General features: G+C 37.3%; 1 protein-coding gene across 1 annotated transcript; it reads left to right on the top strand.

Moving 5' to 3' along the window:
• Positions 1–18,636, top strand: DEK (DEK proto-oncogene). The gene is made up of 11 exons (XM_061449565.1): positions 1–122; positions 1,958–2,113; positions 3,708–3,809; positions 4,268–4,377; positions 6,890–6,984; positions 9,616–9,736; positions 10,834–11,016; positions 13,089–13,221; positions 15,516–15,664; positions 16,955–17,023; positions 17,920–18,636. Exons 2-11 carry the CDS (start codon positions 1,969–1,971, stop codon positions 17,929–17,931), a joined length of 1,119 nt encoding a protein of 372 aa, XP_061305549.1. The 5' UTR covers positions 1–122; positions 1,958–1,968; the 3' UTR covers positions 17,932–18,636.
• The last annotated feature ends 1,174 nt before the right edge of the window (positions 18,637–19,810 follow it).

The raw sequence follows: 19,810 nt of genomic DNA, 5'->3' as shown, positions 1-19,810 counted from the left end.
GTCGCTGTGCGTAGTGGCGCCCGGCCCCGCACTCTCCATCCTCCGGTAACTGTCGCTTCCAGCCGCTGTTGCTGCCGCAGCCGCGCCTGAGAAAGGAGATAGGATCTGGGGCTCGAGCTGAGGTGGGTCCCGCCGCCATGGCCATAACGGCGCCACAGGACGCGCTCCCGCCTCTTCCCTTGTCACCTTGCCGCGGCCGGGCCGTGCTGGGCTGAGCCGGGCGGAGCGGCCAGGGAGGCGGGGTGACGAGGGGAAATGAAATGCGGCCGCTGCGCAGCTGGACGTCTATCCCGCCGGGGAACAGGCTGTGTGCCGGGGGCGCTTGTCGCCGGCTCAGCGGCGCCCAGGGGCCGTCTCCCTCACAGGCTTCGTCTGGGCGCCGGGCTGTGTTTTCTGCTGGAGTTGTCTCCTGGGCGTTCTGTCCGGTCCGGCGGAGGGAGCGGGGCGGAGCGGTGTCACTGCCAGCTGGTACGGGGAGAGGGGTGGCGCTCGCCGCTGCCCTGCCGCCCTGTTCCTTGGCGGCCGGCTCCTTCCGGCGCTGTCCATCGTGGTTGCTTTCTCCGGCCTCCGACTAGGGAAGGAGACGGGTGGCGGGTCCACGTTTGAAAGGTGTTGGACATGGGTGGGACGTGCTGTTGTGCACAATTATCCTTGGGGCGGATTGCGAGATACTCTCTCCCGGCCCAAAATACGCCCAACTAAAGTCTTCCTAAAGGTGTCTCCCTTTTTCACTGAACAAGTTGTCCTCGCGGACCTGGTTGCTGGAAACGCTAAAAAGCCTCTTAATTTTCCTATTCCCCTTCTGCCCTCGTTGAAAGGGTAAGGAAAGACAACTTGTAGTTCTTCACTTGCTCTTCCAGTTGTGCAAATAAAATTCAGAGTCATATAACGAAAAAATCGGGTTACTTTTCCATGTCGAATTAAATACTGGTAGCAATACCCTGAAAGAGATTTAACTTTTTTTTCCTTTGTGATTTAGCAAAGAATAGTAAACTTCCTTTTTCCTATTGATAATATAACTCATATCTTCTGCCATTTGGAGTGTTGCTGTTCTCTGGCACGTGCTAGTATTGCATATAAGCAGTTGATTTAATTGTCCATTCATCTTAAACCCCTACAAATAATACTGACTTTATAGTATCAGAAAAAGAAAGTGTTTAACCATAATTTTTCCACAAGGGCTTATACAGCTGATGATGTATTTTGTTCCAGATCTGTAAACAGTGGAAGATTCTGAAAGCTAGATTGTTTTATTTCACATTCTCAGTCAGTAGGGAAGTGGTGTTTGCCAAAGTGAGATATTTAAGTTTTTAAGTTAACATTTAAGCCACTTATGATGCTAAGAAAAGACTCCTTTTAAACATGCTGACTACGAAGCATTTATTCTTTTTTGTTGTAGATCTACAGATTAAAGCCAAAAAGCATTTTCAAACCCTGAGATGTCTCAGCTATCTGAACTCTGAAGGCAGTGTTAATTTTTTCTAAATTGTTCGTAACTTTTTATGCTTTGGTTCTTATTTCCCATGTTAATATGTAGCTTGCTCAACTTATTAGGAACCTTGTATGCATAGTTAACCATTATCAGAAATAACTATTCAGTTTATAATACAATGTACTAAAATACCTTAAAACATTACAGTTCTCAATAGATAGCAGCATCAGCTGCTTTGAGTGGGTGTTTACGAATGCTTCACAAAGACTTGTGGTCAGAAAGAATTTATAACCTTTTAAATTGTCCTTAACCAGTCTAGTTGCAGAATGGATGGCAACTATTCCTCAAAAACCTTTTTTATTATGTATATGCAGAATACTTTAGAGTCTTAAAAAATGTGAACAATCACAATATGAGCATTGTGATATCATGTAGACAGTAGAAGATGTTTTTAAAAAGCAGGTTTCCTGTATTTATCATCTGTAATGCTATATTGATGGTGGTTTCCCTGACTTGTTTTTATAGAACCATACACCATGTCTTCTGTTGCTTCATCAAAAGAAGACACAATGTCATCTGAAAAAGCAGATGAGAAACAGTCTGAAACTGAAAACAAAGACAAAGCTGAGGAAAGCGAGGAAGAAGAGGAAGAAGAGGAGGAGGAGGAGGAAGAAGAAAAGGGTACTTGTTTTTCCACTGAATAAGTTGTCCTTTAAAAAATGCCAAGCTTACTGAATGCATTCTCCTGTAATTTTAGCTAATTGTACAATTGCAGTTTAGGAAATTCCGTGATATATCTTATGGGTCATAAATCACTTCCCGGTAGACTGTAACAGGTGACAGTAGAAACAGCAATGCTCTTGTTCTTCAGGAAAGATTGAAATAATTGCCAGCATCCTGGGTTCCTACGCTAGGATTTTGTTTTTTTTGTTGTTGTTGTATAAACTTCTAGATGCTTGGAATAGGTAGTGTCCTTTATGAAATTATCTGTATGAAAATGCATATCCAAAAAAGAATTCTTTTTTGCCAGTAACACAGAAGTGATTTATGTTTGCAAAAGAGATACACTTCAAAAATCTGTGCCATATTGTTGGAAACAATACAGATGTCTTTGCTTAACTACTATGGATTAATTTACTGGGTACCAAAATTCAGTTATACTGGAGGGGGAATATCCCATTTGACTGATGATATAGTGGTATCGTAGATGAGCAAGCAAGGTGGGTTTTATGTTGTGGCATGTAATTGAATAGGATAGCCAAGGTATACAAGATGTGATGAAGGAACTACTATGCAAAAATGTTAATTCCCATCATGAAATCTCTAGGCACCTGTTCTGCAAATAAAGGCATCCATGGAAATAGAGCTGCTGTATGACACAGTGAAAACTAAGTCACTCATGGATTCTTAAAAAAGCTAAAGGTTGTCTTTAGGAAAGGTAGTAGAAAGAAGATAGATTATGCTGTTTGAATAGCCTAATTAGAATTAGGCTTTTAGAAACAACTGTTTCTTGTGTACACCCACATATATTTTTCTCCGTTTTCAGCAGATACGTGTCCAGGCTTGATTATGTTCATACAGATTTTGAAGCTGCTTTCAGATGTTAACGCCAGGACAGCCCATATATTTACTGCTAAGGATAGTTTGATTTGAGGTCAAGTATTCTAGTATGAAATGTTGAGGTCAAGCATTTGGTTTCTCTCCTGACATGACATCGTTGAAGTAGTGATGTGCAGCGTATACATAAAACATTGTATTCATTTAAACAGTATCAGAATTACTGGAAGTAGTGTTCTTATAGTAATTGTGACACTTGTATTGTGCCCTGCTGAGGGTCACACTGTGTAGCCCTGTGAGGTGTACTACAGTCCCACTGATCTTGTGTTTCTGCCTTTCCTGCTGATACATGTAAGACCTGCAGTCCAGTAGTGGGAAGAGAAAGTGTCTGCAGGCATGCTGGACTCTCCTTTTGCCCATCTGGTGGTAGTGTTCTCCCCAGGAAGGCTAAAGTGGAGCTGGTGTGTGTAGGTTAAGTTGAATACAGGACTGTGGTTAAGAACTAGACTCCTCTAGTTACATATGTACACACACGCAGAGATCAGTAGAATCCCATTGACCTATTGGCAAAAGGTTTGAAAGTGTCATAGTAGCTGGTTATATCATAATCCATTTTTGGTTTCCCATGTCAAAAATGCAGTGTTGTATTGCTCGTCACTACAGTCAAATCTGCTCCTGTAATAAAAAATACTGTGTTTAAGGAAGCTGTCCTTTGCAGAAAAGAGTCTAATTGTTGAAGGGAAAAGAGAGAAAAAGAAGGTTGACCGACTGACCATGCAAGTGTCCTCATTGCAAAAGGAACCTTTTACAATTACGCCAGGTAAGCTTGTCCTGTCACATAATAACTGTGAGTGTTGGAATTGATAATGAAACCTCTTAAAAGATCAAATTACTTATTTGTTGTAGATGAGACCTAACTTAAGAGTCATTATCCAATTAAAATGATAAGGCTGTTATATGAAAACCCTCTTTTATTCTGTAACATCAGTTTAAACCATAAAAGATAATGTTTACACTTACCTGGAATAGGATCTTCAGTACCTAGCCACCACTAAGAAAGGCAGGAGCAGTTATAATAAAAAGTAAATGCCAGGTCCTTGTACACCGGTGTAGGTACTGTCAAGTAAGGTAGATAAAGGGACTGTCAGGATGCCTAATTGATAGGAAGAGGCCTGCTTAATAACTTCTTTGCTTTTTTAACAAAACAGTACATATTTGAAGTTATGAACACATACTGATGAATGTGATGAATAGCATAATTGATTTTAATTGTTTCAGGAAAAGGACAAAAACTCTGTGAAATTGAAAGGATACAATTCTTTCTGAGTAAAAAGAAGACAGACGAACTTAGGAACCTGCACAAACTTCTCTACAACAGGCCAGGCACTGTAAGAATTTAAAATCAATCTTATACCTGTTATTTCTCATGCATAGTGAAAATGTTTTATTATAGTTTCTTAATTTTTATTCTATTTTAATGGGAGGAGGAGTGGTTTACCTTATGAGGATGAGCTGGAAATACTTTATGGTTCACATGCTATTAGCTGCTGACGTGCAGATAATGGTCAAAATACTCCATGTAGTTCTTTTGTTGAACATAGCTTTTTCTTGGTACTTCTATTTGTTTAGTGTTTGAACCATGTTAATACATTGCTACTGACCTAGTGATTTTCTCCTTTAGTTTGCATAAAGCAGTAGAAAGTAAAACTACATTATATGTAAAATCTTAATAGTGATTTTTGGCACATTTATTTAAGACAGTTAAAATATTAGTGAAAAATTATATGCTTGCTTTTGTATTTAAGTATGAAACTTAAAGAAAATGCAATAGCAAGTCATTCTTGGAGCTCTTTATATATCAGTGATTGTGCCTTAAATTTTGGGGTAAATATGGCCCATTTTCCTTGCTTATACAGGGAAAATGGATGTAGAGAAATTTAAGCAGATTAAATTTTACTACTTCAATACACATATCGTATTTATAAGAATTTGTTTTTAATCTCTGTGTATTCTGGAAACCTGAACACCTAGCACAGAAACCAGGAACTGAAGACTACTAGTATAGATTAATGCTAGCTCACTAGTAATACCTCAGACCACTGCTGCTAATGCAATGCTTGTTTAAATGGCAAAGAAAGATCTCTTGCCTCACGTATTCAGAAAAATAACAGTATATATTCACTAACACCTACTTCTGTGAACTGCTAGTTATTCATTATGGCAGTAGACCAGACTAGAGAATTTCTAACTTGGTGCATTCAGAGTTTTGCAAACTTCTGGATTGTCCCGCAGTAGAATTTAATTGTTTGTTAGGGAAGGTACCATGGCAGAACCATGTAACTTTCCCATTTAACTGGCTTTATCATAGAAGTTTTCAAATTGGTCCATTTACCCTTCATGAAACCATCTTACCATCTTTGGGTGGAGCTACTGGGATACCATAACCTCTGAATCCACCTTTCCCACTTAAGATTGCAGATCTGAGACACACTACGAAGAAACTAACAACTGTTATTAATAATTGGTTTAGCAATAATAATTTATATAATAAACTAATAGACACATCTGTTTGCCATTTCTTAATTATGTCCAAATGATGTAAATTGATACTTGATGCCCCTAAACCATATTAATTAGACACAACTGCTGTTGAAATACAGCTCTCTCCCTTCTCTCCCTACCACTTGATTACATTTTCACCTCACACCCCCCACACTTTGCTTTGCCCTCCCGCATTTAGTCCTTTATTCATAGACTTGTTGGAAAGTCCAGCTGGATTGCTGCAGCATCCCAGTGGTTTGAGTCCAAAGGTATAAAAATATACTGATTTGCTTAGAAATATATCAGTATGGTTTCATCCAAAACTATATTTAATTGGTATTACTGGGAACTCAGAATGCTGTTTAATATGGTGAAGATGAGATGTTGTCTTGTATGCATGTTCTGTATGTGCTTTAGATCATGATTAATGTTTTTAATAAACCATACCAATACCGTCTGCAAATTTTCTCCAGGTGCTGGACAAAAATAATTCTCTTTGGGAAAAGGAGCTTAGCTTTGGTAAAATTATAAGCTAATGGAGAAATACCAGGAGCAAAATTTGTAGAACTGTTGAAAGTGGGTTCAAGTTATTCTTGATGGTGTTAAAAATCTCAGGAGAATGAAAGATTTGGGGATATTTTTTAACTTATTTTTTGGTAAAAAGAGAGAGTGAAAACAAAGAACTATATTGGTGTCTTGATGGGAGCAATTTTCCCATTGTAAAGGCTTTGCAGTGAAATTTAACTCTGTTTAGACTACAGGTATAGTGGTAGAAGCTGTAAACCAAGTGGTATGTGAATGCAAAAATTAGTTACGCTAAAGAAAAGGTTCAGAAGTATAATCATGGTCCGATGTAAGACTAGAAAAGCAGGTAAAGCAAATCTGCTTTAGCAGATTATATAGTAAAAATAAAATTCACTGTTATGTAACAAACTTTATAGTATGAAGTATGCAACAGGCTACATATGTTCGTATTTGTGCAAACATGTAAATAATCATGGAATACATTCTAAACAAGCTTGAAGTGGCAGGTGATTTTTACCTAGGAAGTTATTTAAAGTAAGAAGATCACAAGAACTTGGTACTTTTAATCTCTGTATTTTGGAAATCTGAACAGCTAGCACAGAAACCAGGAACTGAATACTGCTAGTACAGATGCATGCTAGCATGCTAGTAAATTTGTTGTAGTATAGCTGCCATGACATAAATAAAGGCATATATGTTATCACTTGAAAGAGATAATTTTTTGTCAACAGAAAGCTAAATGCTAGAATAGACTTGTATGCAAAGTTGACATGTAATTGGATGAAATCTTTTGAAAGTACTTGCATTGGAAAGTAATTGTGTGTTCTGTTCCAGGTTGCTTCCCTAAAGAAGAATGTGGGTCAGTTCAGCGGGTTCCCATTTGAAAAAGGAAGTGACCAATACAAAAAGAAGGAAGAAATGTTAAAAAAGTAATTATTGCTTCTTATCATATCTTGACTCATGTTATACACTCCTTTTTGTTTTCAAAATTTTACTTCAGATTAAATATAATTTTAAGCTGAATGGCTGTTTCCTTGAGCTGTTTCTGAGCTGATTTTTATCACACAAACCGATCTTTAAAGATGATTTTAACTATTACATGCTAACTAGCAGATTTTTCTGCCAAGTGAGAAAAAAACATTTCCCCAGTGTTGTGAATACATTATGCCCTGTTCATGCTGCAAACTTGCATCCTTCTATGCCTCGAAAACTTTCTCCTTCAGAATCAAAGCTATTTCTGCTTATGTATTAAACATAGTCTTATTCCTAGAATTGCTGTAGCAGCTAGTCTATCAATATTTCTTCTTTTACTGTCTCTTCACATTAGCTGCTTTTCTATTAACAGGATAAATGGCTGCAGGTTGATTTTTGACTGTTCTGAAAGGGTTTAAAAATGCCCTTGCGTATCTGTTCACCTAGTTGTGACAAGAAAAAAGAAAAAAACTACTAACAAAAGAACTCCTAACTTCCACCCAGTTGATTCTAAATCTTTTTTTAGTGTCAGTTTGATGATAGTGTGGAGGCTTCCAGAATTAAAAATTTGCAATTTTCTTGCAAATCTTGGAATTCCAAGATACACAATTTTCTAGGACTAGGGTTTGTGAAGTACATGTGAATCTATAAGACAAACTGTCTCAGGATGGGGATATGAACTGTTTCCAATTGGTTTTATTGGGTAATGTTTTCCTTTATCTGCAGAAGGTCACAAAATATTTTTGTACTTATTTTTTTTGTATTTTCAATATGAAGGAACTACTAGTTAAGTTTTATTACTCTTCACTCTTCAGCAAATACTCTGAAACCTGACTGTTACATTAAGCCCTGCATGTCTGCATTACTGTGTTAAATTCTGCTGCTGTTCATAGCTATGTATGAGATGCTGCTGGTTAGATTATTAATTTATTCTATGTGGTTGATTTCTGCCCACACTACACTTGCATGTCATCATGTTTTAACACCATTGAACAAGGTGAACAAAGGACAAAATTTTTTTTGCAGAATCTGACTATTCTGGTTCTAAATCAGAAAGAATGAGGGTTGAGGTTGATGTGTGAATTAGAGTTCTTGTATTTTGTAAGTCAAAAATACTTGCCGTGGAAATTACAGACTCAGAACTTTGTGTGCACTTGTTTATTCCACATTTGAACTGCATTTTAATACCTAGGACTGCTATTACCTGCAGACGTACCATCAAAGTATTAGAAGTATGAAAGGCTGGTCCCAAGTTAAAATACAGGGACAAATGCCATGTGTAAAACAAGTTGTAAGCAATTTTAGTTAAAGCAGCAATAGAACCATAAAATCCTAAATTCAGTATACAAGGTCTTGAAAGTCTGAAACAAACTTCGACACTATGCATTTTTAAAATCTCTTGACACGTTAACTTGCTTTAACTCTATAGTATTATTGTATTTCAAAATGCAAGAGACTGACTTTGATTCTGCAGGAATACCTTACAAGTATTCAGTGTATGCCCAGAAGCTAAACAGGAAGGCTTTCCACACAGTAAGATCACACAAAACTTCTTATAAGCTTGTCTAGAAAAATGATTGAAAGAATTTATTTAATTGTTGGAAGGGTGGTGGATGAACTATACTTTGAGGTTGGGAGGTACATCAGACCTGTCAAAATTTCCTCTTCCCATGCCCTAAAATATCAGAGAACAAAGTTGTTCTGCCCCCTTAAAAGTCTGAGTTTAAAGGGACAGTCTGAAATTAAATGCTACTTTAGGGAAGTTGTAAGCCCCCATGGAATAGCTGCACTGGCTTTAAACAAACAATAATAATAAATAATAAAAATAAGTTTCCTTTTAATGTGATTATCAGAAATAGCTATTAAACTTGTGAAAAATGGTCAGACAAAATCCACTTTTCAGGCAGCATTGTACAAAATTAGTGAAAAGTATAAGCATTTGAAGGGAAGTAAGGGATAGAGTAAGTAGGGGCTTTTTTGGTTTTGATTTTAAAGTCTCATCATGCTTCTATTCTGATGTTGTACCCTCGCAGGATCTGACTCTCTCTTCACTTTTTTCAATACCAGTGGAACAAATGATGAAGCAGGGCAACTGGTTCAAGATCCTTTTGGATCTTGAAGGGGGTGAATGTCAGAGTTTCTCATACGAGGTTCCTCATAACCTTGTATCTTCATCAAAGGTACTGCCATAAGGGGGTAAGGAACTAGAGAAAATTAAGCGAAGACCCCGTGGTCTTGCAGCCACTGGATACATTGTCCCAAGATTGATTCTTTCCAATGTGGTAGGTTAGGGAATGTGCTGGAGAAGATTTTCCTCCTCTCCCCCCTAAGATTTTATAACTTTTTTTTTTAATATATCCTACTTTACACACATATGAATTTGGGATTTTTGTTTGATTATGCTTTATGTAATGGGGTGTTGTTGCTTTGTGTAAGATAGGCAAGACTGGAAATGTAGTTAAGTGTTTGGTTCCAGACACAAACCAGATGGCAGCTTCAAGGAGTCAAATGTTGACTGATTGTTTAGGATGTGATACTGATTTTTCTCTTTTTTTTTTTGTTTTGTTTTTTTTCCCTTCCTTCCCCAGATTTAGAAATGCAATGTTGAAAAGTATCTGTGAAGTTCTCGACTTGGAAAGATCAGGTGTTAATAGTGAGCTTGTCACGAGAATCTTAAACTTCTTAATGCATCCAAAATCTTCAGGCAAGGTGAGATGCGGGTTGTTACACTCACTTTTGCAGCTCTGTTCTGATGAAACATGCAGCTGTCTTTATTGTTTATTATTTGCATGTTATCGGTGCTGATACAGTTATGTTGTACCTGCTGAAGTAGCAGTGGCTCTTGAAAGAGAATAGTTTTACTCTTGCAGGCATCTACAATGGGGTGAGAGCTTAGACACTATATGCTTATTATGTAAGTGTACCTGTTATGCACTGTTAGTGCACATAGTGTATGTAGTCAACGCAGGAAACTATACCCAAATACCATAAGTAGCTTCTGCTTTATGGGTGAAAAGAGGGGAATAGACATAATATGTGAGCAGGAAAGGGGAAAAAAAAAAAAGGTGTCAGCAAAGGAATAAAACATCAAAGGACAGGAAAATAAGCAGTCAGATGTTACCTGGGTATGCTACAAATTGGCAAGTGAATATGATCACATTTGGTCATCACAAGATGAAATTTGTTGTAACGCTAGGAAAACTTGCTTTAACTAGTATATGCTTGTGTACTTGATTCTGCTGCCAAGACTACAAAACTCTATTGATCTTGGGGTTTCAGTTTTTAATCTAAAAGCAATACTTGAATAGTTAGACTGTTGTTCAGGAAATTCTGCATGCCGACTTAGATGCACTGGTACTGAGTGACAACAAAATGCAGTTTTGCATAAGACATGTCAGAATTCCTGCCTTTAAGCCTTCAGAAGAGTTATCAGCTAATTTGTTACCCGAAAAAAGTGTACTTTTATGAGGTGGGAGGATATAGGTATGTAAAAGTTCTTGCTAGATTGCTTTTCTTGCTTCCCTTCCCTAACCCCCAACCTTTGAAGATTTGTTTGGTTAGGGGAGTGAAAGGGGTGCTTAGCTTAGAACTGAAATTTCATTTTACTCAGCTCTGTCTCTGCAATGAATTTCTGCTTAATACGAAATGTTAATGGCTAAAGTTTAGTGTATAAAATAGTCCTGGGTTTTGTTACCAAGGCTCAGAGACCTCTATATTTGTTTACTTTCACGTGATTTGAAGTAATTTTTTTTTTTTAAATTCACTTTTGTATTGATACTTGGATTACACACATCCTTGTTTCTCAGCCATTGCCAAAGTCCAAAAAAACACCAAGCAAAGGTGGCAAAAAAGAGCGCAGTAGCACTGGAACAACAAGAAAATCAAAACGCACCAAGTGTCCAGAGATCTTGTCAGATGAATCCAGTAGTGAAGAAGATGAAAAGAAAGAAAAAGATGACTCTTCAGAAGAAAAAGAAAGTGAAGATGAGGTAATGAGAATTTTTGTTTGCTTTTCAACATAGGGCTAAAAACATTTGTCTGCAATTTATCATTACATAGTTATTCTTGACTGGTAATTCTTGGAACACAGTTGGGGAGTAAGTGATGTTTAGCTGAATGAATAGTTTAAAAAGAAAAAAAAAACACAAAACATCTGCAATTTGTAAGAAATTTTCATCATTTTTTAGTGTGTTAGAGAATCAATAAGATAAAAGCCAAAGGTTCCAATTCTTGGATATATGTATGCACCTTATAAAAACATTCATTCTACATCATTTTGGATTAGCCAGGATTTCAGGCATAATTGATTGCATTTCTTTTATCATCTGTGATGACTTTGTTGTAGTTTCATAAAAATTGTCAATATCTATTTATATCTGGGCTTTTTCTGTGTAGTGTATGATTTGATACCTATGACTTAAGTTTGAATTCAGTAAATTTCTCTGATCTACCTAACTGCATTGGTTTTTGGGTCTTTGTTCCATATTTATCCTGGATTTTATGTTCTAATATCTCTTTTAGGATTCTCTATCTTGAATCACAAAGATAGACTGAGCAACATAGTAAGCAGCCTAACAAAGATCCCTGCAACCTCCAAAGTGCTCAGCAGTAGTTGAGCAGACTTTGGAAACTGAAGTTGAATTGCATAAAAGCTTAAGTATTACAAGAGCGTTAGTATGTCAAATTAGTTTGAATGTAGGAAATCAAATGGAAAATGGCTACATTTGTACAACTTTAAGATTGCAGTATTAAAAGAAAAAAAAGAAAAAAAGGTTAGGTTTATGGCGTACCTTTAACATACCACAGGTTGAAGGATGTAGGCATCAAAGCATTGCGGCCCCAGCTTGTGGGAATTCTGTGCATGGAGTGACTGGAATAGATTGTCCTCAGGTTGTGTGTCTTTTGATTGCAACTCTTCCTTTAAGCAATTGTTGTGGTTTAAGCCCAGCCAGTAACTCAGAACCATGCAGCCACTCGCTCATGCCTCCCCTGCTCCCAGAGGGATGGAGAGGAGAATTGAAAGAATTTAAATCCCATGGGTTGAGATAAGAACAGTCCAGTAACCAAGGCATAATACAAAACTACTACTACTATTACCACTAGTAATAATAATAAGGGAAATAACAAGGGGAGAGAATATAAAACTAAAAGGGGAAAAGGAAAAGAAAACAATAAACACAAGTGATGCACAATACAATTGCTCACCACCTGCCGACCAATAATCAGCCTGTCCCGAGCTGTGATCTGGGCTTTCCGGGTGACTCCCCCCGGTTTGTAGACTGGGTATGAAATACCCCTTTGGCTAGTTTGGGTCAGGTGTCCTGTTTCTGCTTCCTTCTGGCTTCTTTTGCATCTCCTTGCTGTCAGAGCATGAGAGACTGGAAAGTCCTTGGTCAGAGTTAGCATTACTTAACACACCAATGTTTTTTAGGTTTTGCTGTCAGAGCTGTTCTCAGACTAAAGTCAAAAACACAGCAGGGCACCAGCTTCTAGGAAGGAGAAAAAATAACTGCTACAGCTGAACTTGGCCAACAATACAAAAAGTCTTAGTTGTCTGGAAGCAAAAGATACCTGAAATATTTTTGTGTACTTGGAGAGCGTAATTTTATAAGAAACTGAAATCTGAGTCCCAGGTTTGTCTTCTGACTTTGTACCTGGTGATTGAGCTTTTAGCAAAAATTTGAAAGCTGAAAAGTTGAAAAATCTTTCGTTTTCACTCTTGAAATTTAAATAAATCTTTACAATTATTTGAGCTAATTATAAGTAATTACAAATAGAAAGCTGTAGCACAACCAAACTGCTAGTACCATCAGAAAGTTCTCACTGCGTAAGCTTAAGAGTCCACATAGAAGGACAATGTGAAATCTAAAAGAATGCAGGAATACTGTTTATGGACATATTCCCCCTGTAGTATACAGGTAGAAATTGCCAGCAAAACTCAGTAATCAAGTTTGCTGATTTAGTTTGTATTGACAGAAATGGTAATTTCTATTGTGGAAAAGATGTATGTATTGTTTGGGTAGAAGCCATCATTTTGATCTTCTGGTTTTCTTCTTTATAGCCTCCTAGAAAAACATCTAAAAGAGAAAGATCTAAAAAGAATACTTCCAAAACCAAGAAAGCTGTGAAGAGTGCGAACGTCAAGAAGGCAGATAGCAGCACTACTAAAAAAAGTCAGAACAGTTCTAGAAAAGGTAAATGCTTTAAATCTTTCATTATACGTTGACTTGTGGCTTAACTGGCATGCTTATTAGAAAGCAAGATTTTGCACCTAATTGTGAGAGAAAATAGAACTTGGTGGATCCTTGGCTTGCTACTTGATGTTTTTTTCCTTGTAACAGCAATTAAAAAGGGTCTTTGTTTGGAATACTTTGTAACTTCTGTTAAGTACATATATATATATATAATATATATATATATATGTACTTTGTGTTTGCATATAAACTGAAAATATCAGCTTGGTTTTCCTTTCAGCTGGAAGAATGCTAGCAAAATTCTGTTGGTGCATGTTTAATGACTTCACACAAATCTTACCAATCCAGAAGTATATATTCCCACTGTGCATGTCCTTTGTTCAGCAGCTTGTTTTGGGTTTTGTTAACATAAATATGGGTTTTACATGTGTCCTATTGATATGCATAAAAGCTATCCATATGTTGAGTTTATTAATACCTGTGTAAAGATTGCAGCAGTGCAGGTGGGTACAGTGGTTTCTTTCTAAGCAGCTTTGTAGAAAAAGATCAGGGTAGGGGGGCAGGTGGTTCTCGCAGATGGCAAGTTGAACCCAACTCAGCAACATGCCCTTGTGATAAGGAACACTGGCAGCAGCTGTTTCAGCACATGTGTAGCCAGCAGCTTGAGGGAAGTGATTCTTACCCCCTATTTGGTCCTTGTGAGTCTGCCTCCAAGAGCAGAGTCCAGCTTTGCGCTCCTGGGTGCATGACGGACACGGACATAATGGAGCGAGTCCTGTGGAGAGTCAGCAAGACAGCCAGGGGACTGGAGTACATGATGCAGGGAGAGAAACTGTGGGAGCTGGCCTTGGTCAGCCTTAAGAAGAGATGGATAAAGGGGGATCACAGTGCAGTCTGCAACTATTCAATGGGAGAGCATGGGAAAGGAAGGACCAGGCTCTGCTTGGAGATGCACAGAGGATGGGAGGCACTAGGTGCAAGTTGCCACCAGGGAAATTGCAATTACAGGTATGGGGCAGAAAAGCTTCACCATGAGGTTAGTCACATGGAAACAGGGCCTGGAGCAGTTGTAGAATCCCTGTTGTTGGAGATGTTCAGAATTCAGCCTGGCAGGGCCCTGAGCAACCAATTACACTTGGCCCTGTTTTGAGTAGTGGCTTAAACCAGATGATCTTCATAGGTCCTTTCTCACTTTAAGTTCTCTTGCTTTCTGAGGTAACAGCCATGCCTCTGTCACAATTGTAGTATGAGTTATTAATGTAGCATATATTCATGCTGCAAACACACTTCATTTAATGCCAGCAATAGACATATGCATTCTATAGCAGACATCAGTTCAGATTAATTACCCTGCTTTTCAGCATGTTAAGAAAAGGAATGGTTACACTCTCATGCATAGAATTATGCTGAACTTCCTTCATAGCTTTATTACTCAGGAGAGTTAAGTGGCCTGTACTGAACTCTGTATTTTCAGATTGACTGCCAGCAGTACTAATGTGACTGACTCTGTGTGTACATTTTAGTTTGTCATCAACACACACACATATAAATGTCAGTATGTGTTTTGCGTATAAGTTGTGTAATATATTCATCATTTCTTTTGTACTCTTCCTGTATTTCTGTTTTGAGTATATGTTCTTGATACAAAATTCAAAATGTTAAGTAGGTCTTTCTGTGAGCTCATTATCTACATTTTTTGGCATCTGCTCTAATGTTTTTGTTGTTGTTGGCAGTGCAGGAACTGAGTGGAGTTGTTCAGTCTAATTATTTTTGCTGCTGGAAGAGATTGTAGTAGAGTCCTGTGCCTCTTGACTGAACTTCCTTTATGATTCTCTTAATTTGTTGTCGTGATTTTTCTGATAGCATGTTTAGTAATGCAGCATTCCAAAATTACAAGATCTTTGTACACAGTGCTGTTGGGGAAAAAAAAAATTCAAACTCCTTTTTAAAGCAAATAAGTACTGTTTTTTTTTTTTAATAAGGGCCATGAGATCTCAATTTAAAATTATGATAAACCACTTTTTAGCTTGATAGATTAATCTGTCCCATACCTTTCAGAGTTCATATTGATTTGTAAACTGATAGTTCATCGAGAGCAGTGCGGATTCATAAATAAATGTAGTGCTGACAGCGTTACCTTTATCTTCAAATGGATGGTCTGGCAAGGTGTCTGTTTTAAGGGAGAGCATCTGCATCACATGTCTGGGGAAAGTTCTGATAGTTTCTGTTTTGGAGGAAGAAAGCAGGCAAATGGAAAACCTTTTGTTACAACTCAAATTATTCTTCCTATTTAGAAAGCGAGTCTGATGATAGTTCAGATGATGAACCGTTAATTAAAAAGCTGAAGAAGCCACCCACAGATGAAGAAATTAAAGAAACCGTCAAGAACTTGTTGGCCAATGCAAACTTGGAGGAGGTCACAATGAAACAAATTTGCAAGGAGGTAAGCAAGTATGATATTGCAGTTTCATTTTAGGCAACAGGTTGTCTATGAACTGACTTTTGTCATTGTATCAGAAGTGGAGGCTTGCACTTTGCACAATGGTTCAGAAACAAACTAGTTTTGCATTGATTTATTTACTTTCTAACAGCTTTAACAAGGAGAGCTTTAATTTTAAGGAATGCAACACTGATACCCAACATTAGAATTGAAATCCCCAAAGAAAAAATAGCTACATGGAAAGTAGCAGTATTACCTCCAAAACAAATGCCATGTACTAAAGTATTTGAGATGTTGAGAGGGTGCAGGAGCTTGCTACTGACAAAAAGGGAGGGCTGTGTCCTGCTCTCTAGATTTCTCCTACTCACTTTGTCCTCATTCTTCATATGTGCTCTTTCTGAGTCCATTCAACTCTCATCTGTCAGCAAAAAAGTTAATAGTTCTTATCTGCGTTAGTTGAGTTGAATGAATTCAGCAAGGAGTTCATTGATTGTCAGGACAGGTGCCAGCAAGGGTCCATGTGGCTGGGAAAGGAAAGGAGAAGTTACTACACGCAGACAACACTGTTACCTTGATGTTTTCTATAGTCAAACTGTGTGTTTGTTTCTCTGGTACTTCCAGGAGACTGTCTTGAGAAAATGAAACCAGAAGTTATGAGAAAACAATTTATTTATGTTCTGTGTAAACTTTTTGTCACGGTCATTTTCTAGCCTTTCTAGAAGTCTGAAATTTGGTATACTGAATTAAAATATTTTGCATTGGTTGTCAGTGTTGGCATCTCTTTCTTGTTTCTTTGGTCCTCTCCCACCCAGTTAACTAAAAAATAGTTGTAGAGTAGCACTCAGATTCATTGGCTTTTCTGTTAGTCACCTGAAAGGATTGCCATTTTACTTACTACCAAAAAAAATAAGTAAACATTAGGATTTGATATTTGTTTGGCTTCCTATGCTAGTGCGGGGGTATCTGACAGCATGTCAGACAAAGGCTGGAGAGTTCTTACTTGCCTGATAAGGCAAGCTATGCATTCCAGTTTACTAATGTGAAAAATTATAGCATGAGTTTTGTCAGTGACTAAGCATAAAAAAGAGTATTTAAATATTTATGTGGTCAAAATAAAGACAGAAAATAAGCTTTTCACTTCCCATAATTAGCAGAGGGCATTTTGGTATATTAGAAATACCAGGTTTTGCCCTAATTTTATTTAAGCAACTTCTGTTAATACAGTACATTGAATGAAAGTAATCTGAGGTTTGTTTTGTTGTGTGTGTTTTGTTTTGTTACTTTTTTTTTTAGGTGTATGAAAACTATCCTAGTTATGATTTATCTGACAGGAAAGACTTCATTAAAAAAACAGTCAAAGAGGTAAAAACGTTATCATTTAGAAAATGTGCTCGGTTGGGGTGTTTTTTCTTCAGCCTTGTAGAAAGGAGCATGGCATCCTGTGACAGTTTTAATAGCCTCCTGTATAGTATTGGAAGTTTAGTGGTCCAGTAAACCTGAGCTCTGTTCCTAATTTGATTTTTTTTTTTTTTTTTTTTTCCTTTTGTATTTCTACTACTGTCATGAGTTTCTTTGGTAAGCAGAACTTAAAGCTATCATGCTGTCATCATTTTTGATGACTTTTACTCTCTGAAAGGTATGCATTTACTTTAAATGACAGCCTTGACTGCAAGGTGCACTGTAATTCATGCACTGACCACACAAACATATTTTATGTAACAATGCATGAGGTTGTGTAAGTTCTGCAGACCTGCAAGCTTTGGCAAGGAGAGAAGGCAAAAAGAGGGTAGGTAGCTTTTCTCTACATTTGCTTCTGGTAGCTTAGTTATTATGTTGCCTTCAGGTTTGCTGCTCTGAAGATTAGTGATCTAATGTATTCATGACAAACGATTTGTAGTCTGGTCTGTGGTTGGTGATTAATAAAAAAAATTTCAAGTTCAATTACTTTTGCTTGCCCCCGAACTAAAAATGGAACCTGAGAAGTGAGGTTTTCGTAGCAGAGTTAATAAAGTAACTTTCTCTTCTGGCTTCATTTGCATATGTTGATACATGGCTATCTAGAAAGTTTCTGTGTGCTGTGCGTACATGTGTCGCTATCAGTGAAGGTGTAAGAAAGCAGTTTGTTTGCTGTAGGGGTATTCTTGGGGGTTTGTGATAGCTAAAGTAGAGTGCATTTTCTTGATAGTCTGATGGAAAAGGAGTAGCTGTATGTAACTGGATTGAGACAAAGGAGAAAACTAATACACTTCTCTTTTCAGTTGATCTCATGATCTGATTTGACTGTGGGGAATGAAGATTCCTGGTTTTATGTTCCCATGGATTTGAAGATCTGATAGGCACCAGCAAAAGGAATGTGTGTTACCCTTGGTGGTATTTAGTCAGAGCTGATTCTGCTGATCTAATGTTGAGTGTTGATGTAAATTGCTTTGTGTGTCTTTTTGTTTTAGTTTGGGTTTTTTTGCTTGTTTTGTTTTGGGTTTTTTTGGGGGGAGGGGGGAAAATAAAGCTGCATTTGATGCAGTTTTTAGTTGAACATACTTAAGCTTCATGCATGGCAATAAATGTTCCCTTTTTATAGTTTTTGTACATTTTGAATTGCTTTGTATAACTAGATTCATTAGAAACATCATAGCTTTTCAGTGTGGATTACTAGCTTGCAGGATATTTTAAAATTAAGTGAAATGAAAGCTGCTTATCTACACATGTACATGCAGAGACTGGAATATTGCAGTATTGGTTATAAAGATATTTTGAATACATATCCATTCTGAAAATAACAAGAGTTAGTCACATGTTAATCTCTTTTATATTCTGATACATTCTACAGATGCAGAATTATTCTGAATCTAGATTATTGTCTTGCATGTGTAGGCACTGAGAGAACTGTCAAAGCATGGTAACTAATTGGCATAAAGATGTTATTTTTGTACTTTAGAAAGGCTTTCTGTTGTGTATATAAAGTTATTTCAGATTTCTTTTGTGCAAATCAGTTTTTTAATCTTGTTATCTTAGAATTTATGACATGAAATGTCAGTGTTCAGCAGTGGGGCTATGATGAAAAGTATGCAGAAGTTTCATGAAGCTACAAAAAAGCTGAGGTTTTATGATGTTTGCCCTCTCTTGCCTTGTGCAAAAACGAAGCTGTAGTTTTATACTTAAGCTTTTCAGCTTATAACTTTGTATAAAAGACTACTACAGATACATTTGTTTCAATGGCTTGAGAAAGTAAATGAATCCCTCCACAGGCTGTAGGAAAATTTGTAAAGGTCACTTCGCAAAAAAATCTTTCGTGTCTTGACTTGATGGCCTAGCATCTTGGAAGTGGGTTTCCAAGATATACAGCTGGGAGGATCAATAGTTTTGGAAATCCACAGTGGGGCTTTTGTATTGGATAGCGCTGATGTGTGTGGTTAAGTTCTCTTCTGTATGCGAAAGCTCTTCTGAACCTGAGCCTTGGTGCTTCGACATAGACAATGGTACTTTTAAGCCTGCAGTCTTGAACTTTGGCCCACAGCTTTTCAGATCAAAGTGAACTCTTTGCATAAGGTTTTGTTATTTAGGTTTCTGTTCTCCATATACCTTGGGAAATCCTACACTTACAATTATGAAACTAATAATTGCCAAAGTGTGGGCTGCCATTAATGCCATGAGCACAGAATCTCTCTGACTGTAGTATTGCTGAAAGACAAAGCATATTTTTTGAATTTTATTGTACAGTTGGGAAATATGGGTTCATAAAGGATTTAAATTCTGAAAATGTTCAGCCAGTTAGACTATTATTCTTAACATACTTTTTGGATTTCTTTGCGTGTAATGGTTTATAATAAGGCTGAATGTAATGGGGGGGTTTTGTATTCAATAAATGGCTTTCACAAAAATGTAAATCAATTTCAATGATCTAATGTTTGCTTAAATGTATAGTAAAAGAAAAAAATCTGTACAGAAACAAGGTTGTCTTTATCTCATCTTGTAGAAACTAGTCAAGCCTTTTTCATCAAGCTTTTCTGTTTTGAAGAGACTATTGCTGAAATGTATGTCCTTGCATCAGTGTACAATTTTATATGTTCTGTAAGGTTGGTTTGTTTTTATTTGTTTGGCTTTTTCTTTTCCTTTCCTAGAACTGCCTTAACGTAAAAACCACTTTTTCAT

This window comes from Pezoporus flaviventris, unplaced genomic scaffold, assembly GCF_033815535.1.
Source record: "Pezoporus flaviventris isolate CSIRO_AGI_PZ_B2104156 unplaced genomic scaffold, CSIRO_AGI_Pfla_v1 ptg000007l, whole genome shotgun sequence".
NCBI classification, from domain to species: Eukaryota; Metazoa; Chordata; class Aves; order Psittaciformes; family Psittacidae; genus Pezoporus; species Pezoporus flaviventris.
Note: the sequence above shows the minus strand (reverse complement) of the source record. Positions and strands in the feature narration are given on the sequence as shown.